Below are 11,051 nucleotides of genomic sequence, written 5' to 3' on the forward strand. Positions count from 1 at the left end.
CTGCCTTAAAAAAAAAAAATAATCAAGACTGTGTTATCATGGGAAAAGGGCTGACAGGAGAGAGGAGGATCAAAACAGCAGATCACTTTGAGCCTGGAACAAGGCAAGACACTCTTGATTAGCCTCTCTGCAAGGCAACAAGTCCTCCAGTTCTCAGCAGGGACAACATGCCAAACACTGCCTGCAGAAACCCAGCAGGAGCTGCAAACAGCTGCCTTGTAGAGAGAGGAGACACTGCCCTGATTAACTAACTAAAAAAAAAAGGATGGGTGGGAGAAGACTACAGCGATTTTTCAGCTGTCTGGCTGCAAGAGTCTTGGTCCTGAAGAAACACTTGAGTATTATTGGAAAAAAAATCATAAAAGCTGTGAAGTAGATAAATATGTAAGTAGCTATAGAGAATTTCAAAGCAAACAGAAATCCACATTTAATAAAATAGAAACAGAGTAATAGAGAATTTTGCAATGACTGCTTTAGACTTTTCATTACTACCATGTTTCTCCTATTCAGTCTTTAAGCAGATAGGAACCTCCTTCTTGGTTTCCATCAACACTGTTTTCTTTGCCTTTGGTGTCCTTGACAAACCCTCCCAGATTTGGAAACTGCTTTCTACATCTTATCAGAAAAGAAAGCTGGCTGGGAAAGTTACCATTGCATTCCTTTCTTGTGCACAGTTTGTTCAAAAGTAGTTCAAACACAATAGCTACTTCCTTAAACTCACTCTTTGAATTGAGCTACTTACATATTGGGGGGAAAAAAAGCAGCTCACCTTATTTGGGACTCTGTAGCATACAGAGGAGCTATGGCTAGACAGTGTAAGGCAGACAAGTAGTAAGCTTTAGAGAAACAGCAATCTACTCAATACACGTAAAATAAACATGAAAATTACAAAGCAGTATTTAAAAGATACCTGAAAATATTTCAGAAATCACTCTTGTTAAAGTTGAGCAGATGCAAGCCTTAAAGGCCTCTACATTTAAAATGGTAATGCCAGTAAGTTCACATTTCCAGATATAAAAAAGTAGCATGGTTAAAAAAGCATAAGACTGAAGCCAGAAATACAAGAGAAAGCTGAAAACTCTGCTCGTCCACATTTATTTTTTTTCCAGAAAAATCTGATTTCTGTTCAATCAGTTTCCTTTACTTAGTTTATCTTACTAAGTCTCCATTTCATATCATCTTTGCATCTTATCCCAAATATTTTCAGAAACACCTTATCAACAAAAGTCTATCTTCACAAAGCTAACAACATGACAGCTTTCTTTACTGTGGTGATCTTTATATACTGAGCAAAACACTTATGAATTATAAGAAAATTCAGTTAAGTTTTGGATCAAACAAATCACTGGAGCTTTTCTCTTCCCTATTTATATTTTGAAGAGTTCTTTTCTTCCAAAACTTGAAACAAAATTACTCCAAAACCCCATGAAACCCTATGAAAGTAGTGGGGGAAGGAACTGCCATTTCTGGGTGTTGAGGCTCTTTACATACTGTACAAGTTCCATGGATAATTAGGTGAATTATTAAGAGAGAAAAGCACTGGTACTATGCTTGTCACTGGGATCACCAGTTCTTCCTTATGACCCTTTAAACTTGGAAAGGAGTTCTGGGAAAATCCACGACTGCCCTGCTGAGATAAGCAAGACAAGCAGTGAGATGAACTGAGGCACCTACACCACCCGTGAGGGCAGAGCACACCTACTACCACAAACCTGACTGCATACTCCAGCTTTTCTTTGTCTGTTGCCATAAACCAACACGACACACAGGACTTCAAACACCTCACACCTACAGAGTATGTGCACTCATGAATAGTAAAGAACAGCAAACCCAAGACTTTGAAAGAAAGTCAAAGAACCCGCCTCTGTCTAGACACAAATACATGAAATGAGCTGGTCAGATGTCTTTGCCAGGCCTTCAAAATGAGTGAATCAAAAGAAAGAACTGAAGAAGAAAGATATGCTAAGCAGGGTATTTTGTGAGACATTCACAGATACTGAGATCTCCACAGTGTTGTACTTCAGTAAACAAGGGCCAGGAAGAAAACCCAAATGAATTAACATACACACTTTGGAACAGGTCAATGAAACATGTCCACACAAGCTTTACTAATGCAGTCACAAGTTCAGTGAAGCCAAATGGACATCTCAACTGGTAAACAGAGTAATAAGAAACACTGTCATATCCAGTTAAAACAGATTTGCAAACAATAGGCAGCCTAACTAATGAGAAACATGAATGTAGCTTACAAATTAAAGAGACTTTCAAGGTAAGAACAGCCCCAAAAAATGCTTGCTCTCTGTAAATCCAAATGCCTAAACCAACGCACTATACTATCAGAAGTTTGTAACACTTCAAAAATTCATTTTTACATGAACAGAAGGAAAAGAAAATGTACTTTCCCAGCTAAGGAAAGATGTCAATGCTGCAGACCACATCATAAACCAGTCCCTCATGCCAGAAGGACTTCCAAGAAGACAGAAATCCCCAACTAAGCAAACAACAACAAAACCCAAAGCAAATTTGGTGGCAAATAGAGGAAATAGCATACAGCTTGGTTTTATTTAAATTATTTTTCTGGGTGCCCTGAGCACATACTTGCATCTGCATTGCCAGCAGTATTCAGAACATCTAAACAGAATTTTTCTTTTAAAATGCAGTAACATCACACTAGAAAGAAGCCCAAATGCAAAGATGTTGTAAACACAAAAACATACATTAAATTTATTATTACACCTTTCATTCAAAGTTTTTTAAAAATCTCTCACACAAAGACAATATCTTCCCTTGAGCTTTTCTACTATCACATAGGATAACCAGCACCTTATACTTTTTTCTGCCTTCTTTATCTTAGAGACAAGTTAAAAAGTAATGGAAAAATTATTACCAAGCACTACAGCCTGGACACAAACAAATAGAGAATTACTTGAGCTCCAAACCAATTCTACACAAACTCTTTGAGCAACCCCTATATATCTGCTCTGTGGTCAGGAACAGCGAACTACAGAAGAGTTTATTCCTTATTTTTTGGAAAAAAAAAATAAAAAGCAAACGATTCCCTGGTGTGATCATGGGATAACGAAATCCCATTCCATCTAGCTATTCCTCACAGTTGTGCCTTTACTCTGCTCTCCCTGGGGACATCACAAGAAGGATAAAAGAGAATAACCAAATCGGTCTCATTCTTCACTAGCTGACTGCTGTAGCACACAAAGGAAGTTTCTCAATGGTTCCAGCAAAGGTTGAAGAGAAAATATGCAGAATAGCAGCTGATTTGAAGTTCTCTGCTCTCTCTGCATTGCTCTCTCTGAAACCTGTGCAACAGGGGTACCTAAAAATTACTTGCAGAATTTGAAAAGCTCTGTAGCTAGAGCTACAGCACAGCACGTGAAAGGACAGGGACAAAATGGAAACTGCAACACCAGAGGGACGTGCCATTCTTCAAAATCTCTTAGTTAAATACATCCATTAAAAACATCTATGCAAAACTTAAAAGGTACTGATGACATAACGGTGAGGCACCTTCACCCCGGGGCACAGGGGAGGAGGAAGGTACCGCACAGAAAGAAATGAAACTGAAATAACGAAAACACGACGAGATTCAACAGAGCAAAGCACAGACCTGAACACCTCAAACAGGACTTCGGTTAGAAAGCAGAATATTACGATGAAAATGACTGTTGATGGAAATGAGCTGATCACAAAATGACTCCAAGCCACCGTCATTAGCCAAAAAACAAGGGGACAAAGACTTTTCAGGGGTGAGATAAAAGAATAAGTAATCAATTTTGGATGTTCTTTCAATTCTTATTGTAGTCTTTTATATACAGACACACAGATACAAATATTTTAACATTTGCGAGCTCATCTGGAGCTTAATATTGTCAGGTTCATTCATTCTGAATAGTCTTTTATTTTGAAAGCAGAAACACAGAAATCAATTAAATTATTCAAAACAAAGCATTAATTCAGTATGAGAAGAATTAGAAGGTTCAAGGAAAGCTGAATCTATGTATCTAACACTGATTTAAAGCAGCTTTTTAGCCCACACAATGGAGAATATCTATTAGCATCTTCTGTAGAATTTTTTTGTCCTAATATAATGCATGAAAAATAAGAATACTCAAGTAAAAAAAGGCCTAAACATGATCATGGGAAAAACAGTAAAAATGACACAGATCTGTTGATAGCATGGCTGACTTAACATAAAAAATAATAAAATTATTAAAAACCCCATCACATGTGATTAAATATGACAAAAAAAATATGGCTACATGTGGTAAAAACAACGTGAAATACATCTTCAACATTTCAAAATGCTATCAGAATGGGACACCAGAAGGAGTCCACCCTTTTCAAAGGTACCTACTTATCCAAAGACATTACTATTTCAAATTAAAAGATTAAATATTTACAGAGGTATTTCTATCAGTATTTAAAGTACCTATTTAACATTTTGTGGAAGAAACTAACCTATATTTCTATACTAACCTCCTTTTTTGAAACTGGTATGAAAGTAATCGAGAAATTTATTACATTTGAGTCACATAGTTAATACAAACTAGCAACACAAATATTTCCTCTGCCTGGCAGAGTATTTCCTAATTTGAACTCTATTTTGATTTTGTCTCTAATTTGTTTTGGTCAGTCTGGTACTTCTTACACTCTAGTTACCTCAAAACTAATTAACAACATATTCCGTGCAACTCCCTAAGCCTTTTTAATAAATTGCAACGGTAGATTTTATCACAAAGACCTGTACGAAGAAACCTTATTACAAATGTGTATTTTTTTTTACAGACTCGAGCATTCAAGTGCTTTTACTCACTTCTGTGCTCCCTGAGACAACAGCTTTGTCCACGTTCACCGATAGCTGCTCTTCAGTCTGGCAGACTCCCAATGACCACTCCGCACAGCGGTGATGAGCCCAGCAGTGACCTAATGCAGCAGGGAAGAGAAAGAGCTTGGGTTGTACTTCCTCTAAGTATGGAACTCAGTCCCAGCAGTAAACATTCACCAGATAGAGCAGATAGTCTCTTCCTCCTTTTTTCCTGTTGCGACATTCAGTGCCTACGTTATCACACGCTGAATATATTGCAGTTACTATCAGACACTAAATATTCTGCTGTTTGCTTTTATACATAGCACACCTGTATATCTGTTTCTAATTTTCTAAATTTCATATAACCACAGCACCGGGCCGTGTGGGATTCCATGACTTTAGGATTCTACATTCAGTGCTTGTGTGACACACACACAGAGTTACACTTGATCTTATATTTCACCGTAGATAATACTTGCCTATGTTTGTACTCTTAACTTAGGACTCCCAAGGGCTGGATACAGATCTGTATGTTCATGTAGAACATGCTCATGTGATGCTTTAGAATTCTTGCACAAGATGTTTAAAAGTTCAAAATACAGCACGAACAGAAGCACTATATAAATGACTGAGAAACCTGTGTCAATATAACAAATGTTATAGAGATAAAACTAGAAATGTTTACCTACGCAACAGAAAGATTTAGAATTCACAGAATTCAACAGGTATCTCTTAAAAGAAGCTCCTAATTTAATTCTGGGAAGCACAGTGTAAATGATGCATACTTCCAGAGGAACTCTGTGACAGCTTTATAAAGGATTAATAATGATGCTTTACATTAGCTATTGAAATTATGTGTTTGGTCAACTTAATCATTCAAACCACCACAACAACAACAACAAAATCCCAAAAAATCTCTGTACAGGCTTGGGAAGAGTCATCTACAAATAACAGCAACTTTAAAAATGTAGATTGATAAACACCCCCCCACACACACACACACACACTATGGTGTAACTATTTAAACAAAACCATTAATTTTTTTTCTTTTAATTAGACTTTGAAATAAGTTTTCACACTCACAAAAGAATGACATTTATATCATCACACAAATATCTTTACATCTTTTGAGGCCAAATATGTGAGTGGACTACTGGCATCAAAGCATTTGGACATAGCAGCTTTCTGAGAAAGTAACTCATAACTGAGTTAATAGAAAAGTTCCATTAAAATGAAAGAGCAGATGACAAACCAAGATTTTTCTGACAGGAAACCTGCAGATTCTGGAAACACACAAGTGTTTTATGCTGCTATTGCTCTAGCAAAGCTGCTCTTTTAAATCCACTGTTTCCAGCAGGAGATTAGGTAAAGTAAGGATTAAGACTTTAGAGAATCATATAAAGCTGTGCCTCATTGCTTTTTCCTTTTCTACCCAAAACAGAATTGTGCTACTGAAGGTATTACTACCTCAACACCAATTCAGGAGTAGATTACAAATACTTCCCCAGACAAAGCTGAGGATCCTGTCCAGTACTTGGAGAGGAGTCTATACAAAACCACCACCTGACATGGGAAAAAGCTACCAAAGCACCATCAAACACTTGACAAACACAGAGCACAGAAAATCAACAGCTGTCAAACTTCACTCACTGTCATTAAAGCTACTGTACTACTACTGGAGAGGGAAAGAAAGGAGGATAACAACAGATCTTACCTGTTGGCTCAAATAAGGCTTGAACATCAATGTCATCTGGTAAGCCAACTAAACTGAGTTCATCCCAGACTTTGACAACCTGATCGTCAGAAGCAGTTTGGGTGCTTACACTTGTACATGACGCTATACTCGATCGAGATCTGTATCGGGGAGCAGAAAAACACACTTAGAAGCAATCACATTCTTTGTTCAGTTAGCCAGATACTTGCAAATGATCCAAAACTCGGGGCAAGAGAGTAAAAATTTTTCCCAACATGACAAAATATAAATCAACATGTACTAAAGTCTTTCTTCCTCAGACTTTAGCCAAACATTTTCCTCATTAAGAGTTTTCAGTCAAAACTGCTCTTCAGTAAACAAGCCTGCGCTCTTCCAATGCTTCAGGACACACGTGCTTCTTTTTTAATTCTGCTCGGTATTAAACCTTGCCCAACCCTCAGAATGGACACTTAGGTAACAGCAATCAGGCTGTATTACTCTGGAGAGGAAGGGGTGCAGAAGGAAGAAAAGAGTGGTGCAAGTGACAACCACAGGCTGCAGCTTTCATAAGCCCTTCTCCCTGCAATAGCTGGCCCAGGGTACAGCACTGACAGTATCTCAAAGGAGACTGACAGAGGTGAGGGGTCTATAGAAAATACAGCAACTACAGGGGGAAGGTAGAAAAGAGACCAGGACTCACAAAGCTGTTTGGAAATAAACATCTTTATACAATGCCACCAAGATGTTAAAAAAAAAGGGGGCAGAGAGCAGAATTAAAAAATGCAGTGATATAAAGACTACTATATTGCGCTGACATGGAAGGGTCTACTTTACAACCTTATTAATTTCTTCCCCAAATTCTAATCTCAACAGAAAACAATTTATACAACTCAAATTACCCCATTAAAAAACAAACAAACAAACAAACAAACCCAAACCAGAAGTGGTTAACTCCACCCTTATTTGCTGCAGGCCAAAAGCTATCTTAGACATCTAAGGATGTGCATTAGGCTTACTGATAAGAGACCTGATCACTGATGCTTCAACAATCGGTAGGAAAGGTGGTGCTGCATTTTCTATTAACGTTCTTTGAACTTCCCTACTCTTCCTATTAATAACTCAAGTGTATGCTTTTGCCAATAGATACAGTAAGCACTGGAATAACTGTGATAACTTTGCCTTCCTGAAACCATGCATGCCTTACTTCACCAATTACATTCATAAATACATGAAAAAAACCCTTAGTTTATGGGGAAAAGAGTAACAACCTCTCTTGCACCACCCAAGAAACCGTAAAAGTTTTCCCCTCTCACATGGTATCTTCACAACCTGCATCGTGACAAAAGCTGAACATCAAAAAAACCCACTCCAAAACCTATTAATTCTGACACTATCAACATTAAGACTCTCCTTAACAAAGCATTACATGAACCCATTGTCTTTGACAAAGCTGGTTCCTGAACACTGCTCATGTCCAGTGGAATCACAGAATGGTTTGGGTTGGAAGGGATCCAGTTCCAACTCTTCACCTTCCACTAGACCAGGTTGCTCAGAGCCTCGTCCAACCTGGCCTTGAAAACTTCCAGGGATGGGGCACCCACAGCTTCTCTGGGCAACCTGTTCTTGTGTCTCATCAGCCTCATACTAGAGCCTCCTCTGACATTAAATTGCTACTCACAACACCGGAGTTTAAAGAGTCTTTAAGAAAAACTACATCCCAACCGACAAGGTATTTTTCTGGGTAAAAAGCTTTCTCACAAGATCAAACCCATCCATTTACAGAACATCCCAATTTACTCTGCTATCTCACCCTGAACAGAATCGCTTTCCAACCCAGCCTGATCTTTTGGACGTAGCCTTTTTTGTAAATTGCATTTCATATACTTGTAGGATACAGTAACTGCCTGAGGGGAGCAGGTTACCTCTATTAGCTTTAAGAAAACCCATTTTTCTACATCGGCATTACACAACGTGCACTTTTACCCCCCTGACATGATGACACAAACGCACACCGTGCACCTGAGAAACATCAGCGAGCGTGAAACACCCCGGACAGCCTCTCTGGCAGCCAGCAGTGCCCGGGCGCTGAGCGCTGGCACATGACAGGCTGAGTTTGGCAGAGCCGCCGCCTCTCTCATTGTTTTCCTCCCCCGGCCGGGCCCGCGCCCGCAGCCAACCCCTGGACCCCGGCGCGGACCTCCCGCAGCTCGGCATCCCCGCCCCGCATCACCGCATCCCACCACTGCTCCGCCCACGGCCCCGCATCACGGCATCCCATCACCACCCCGCATCACGGCTCCGCATCCCCGCCCCGCCCTCAACCCCACATCACCGTACAGCATCACCGCACCCAACCCCGCACCACCCGCGGCGACCGCCCCGCATCCACCGCTCGGCATCACCGCACAGCCCTCAACCCGGCACTGCCCCGCACAGCCTCACCGCCCTCAACCCCGCATCACCCGCCGCCTCGTATCATAGCCCCACATCACCGCAACGCCCTCAACCCGCACCCACAGCCCCATATCCACAGCCCATTCCCGGCCTCCGGCGCAGATCGCCTGCAGCCCCACATCACCGCACAGCCCTCAACCCTGCACTGCCCCGCACAGCCTCACCGCCCTCAACCCCATATCACCCGCCGCCTCGTATCATAGCCCCACATCACCGCAACGCCCTCAACCCGCACCCACAGCCCATTCCCACAACCCATTCCTGGCCTCTGGCACAGATCGCCTGCAGCCCCACATCACCTCACCGCCCTCAGTCCCGTACTGCCCGGGGCCCTGCATCACCGCACTGCCCTCAGCCCCGCACGGCCCACAGCTACTGCCGCCATCCCACGTTCACCAGCAGCCACTGCACGAACTGCCCCTGCCCACGAACACCACACAAGCCAAAGGCCAAAGGTGACTGACGGGACCCCCGCGTGCGAACAGAGCGCGGCTCTGATGGGTCACATCCAAACGCCATCACTGGACACACCGTGCATTGCACAAACCCTAGTTTTGGAGCTGGGGACGCCCCCAACATCCCTCAGAGAGGCCTCGGGGCGCTGCCCCTGTGATGGCCAAACGCATCCAGCTGGGAGAGCTGCCAGCAAACCCCACTCCTGGAGGGCAAGAAGCACTGCTGTGTGCCTACAACAGCATCCACACCAGTGCCAGAGCCAGCTCTGGAGGGCAAGGGGGAAAGTGCTGACTAGATGGGCAAAGGCTTCTCATTACTCCAGTCCACACAACACATGAAGTGTCAAAAGTCCATCGTCTTCTACCCTCACATATACTTTTACTTCCACCTCACAAGCAGATCTGTGCTTTGCAGCAACTATGTCTCTTTTCTGCGTTCTTCCAGACTGAAGATTCTCAGTCGGGGGAAGACACCAACCCGTTTTTAAAAAGCAGAAGAGCTATTGCTATGCTGCTCGCGTGGTGGTTTTTCTGGGGTTCTGCTTTTGGTTAGGTTTTTGTACGTGTTGCTTTTTCCTTCAAAAAATTTGTTAATAACCCACATTTTCACAAATACAAGTTATGTGCTTCTTGCAAATACAGGATCAGTAAAGATGCTTCCTGGACTTCATGCAAAACAAAAACAGTGGATGTTTATTGTACAATGGACTTACTTCTTCTGTCCTCTCTGTTTGCGCGGCACTGAGTTCTGCCTTGGAGTTCTCTCACAAGCTCCATCGGTGCTGTCGCTGGCTTCGCTCTTATTTAAAGGCTGGTTTTTCCATGGAATAACATACCCAGGAGTTGGACTGAATTGTTTTAAGTCTCCTTGTCCTAATGAGCTCCGTTCTCCACAGTAACAAAAGGCGCAGAGTTGTTCGCTGTAAAAGGGAAGATCGTTACTTCTTTTTTTGGGGAAAACCACCAGAGGATACATCACCAAAGAGTAATTTTCACTCCAATTTAACCCTTTATAACAAAACAATAAAAGCTCCCAAGTGCTGTCAGAATTCAATATTTAGAAACACTATTTTCAGCCAATTTACAGTTACATTAAAAGAACTTTTTTTTTGTTCACAAAACTGTATGATTAACAAAACAATCAAAAAAATCCCCACTTATTCAAATGGTTAAAATAATTTCAAAAATTCTGTGTCTCTAAACACATGCTTGCTAAAAAGCATCAGAACGTTACAGGACATACAGAATATTACTACACATACACCCTTCTGTAAGCACATACAGCTTATATGTAACACAGTGTGCAAATACCAAAAGGTATTTCATAAAACATGGAGAAAAAAATGGAGTAACGAGAAAATCACAGCAATAGCTACAGTCACACATACCAGGGTATAAAACATACAAAAATCCAAACATCTTCGTTCACTTTAATATTTAGAAACAAAATTATGTCTAGAAGTTTTACTAGAGAGGAATTTTATATTTACAGAACTGTGACCGCTGCAATGCCGTGTGCCATTTGCAATTATGTTTTAACATGCATAACATAGCGACAGGATTGAAATGACAGCTCTGACAGCACTCCTTGTGTCACATCATATGGAAGCTACTGAAAAATATTTCT

The 11,051-nt window shown here is 41.2% G+C and overlaps 1 protein-coding gene across 1 annotated transcript in view; it reads right to left on the reverse strand.

Annotated features, from left to right (window-relative positions):
* The window catches only part of KMT2C (lysine methyltransferase 2C), a 197,678-nt gene that overhangs the window by 108,813 nt on the left and 77,814 nt on the right, over window positions 1–11,051 (reverse strand). Inside the window, exons 4-6 of the mRNA XM_017826505.1 lie at window positions 10,138–10,344; window positions 6,537–6,676; window positions 4,829–4,938 (exon numbers count right to left, since the gene is read on the reverse strand). Coding sequence (XP_017681994.1) covers window positions 4,829–4,938; window positions 6,537–6,676; window positions 10,138–10,344 — 457 coding nt within the window. The remainder of the gene's footprint in view (window positions 1–4,828; window positions 4,939–6,536; window positions 6,677–10,137; window positions 10,345–11,051) is intronic.

Source organism: Lepidothrix coronata, unplaced genomic scaffold, assembly GCF_001604755.1.
Source record: "Lepidothrix coronata isolate B3197 unplaced genomic scaffold, Lepidothrix_coronata-1.0 Scaffold128, whole genome shotgun sequence".
Taxonomy (NCBI): Eukaryota; Metazoa; Chordata; class Aves; order Passeriformes; family Pipridae; genus Lepidothrix; species Lepidothrix coronata.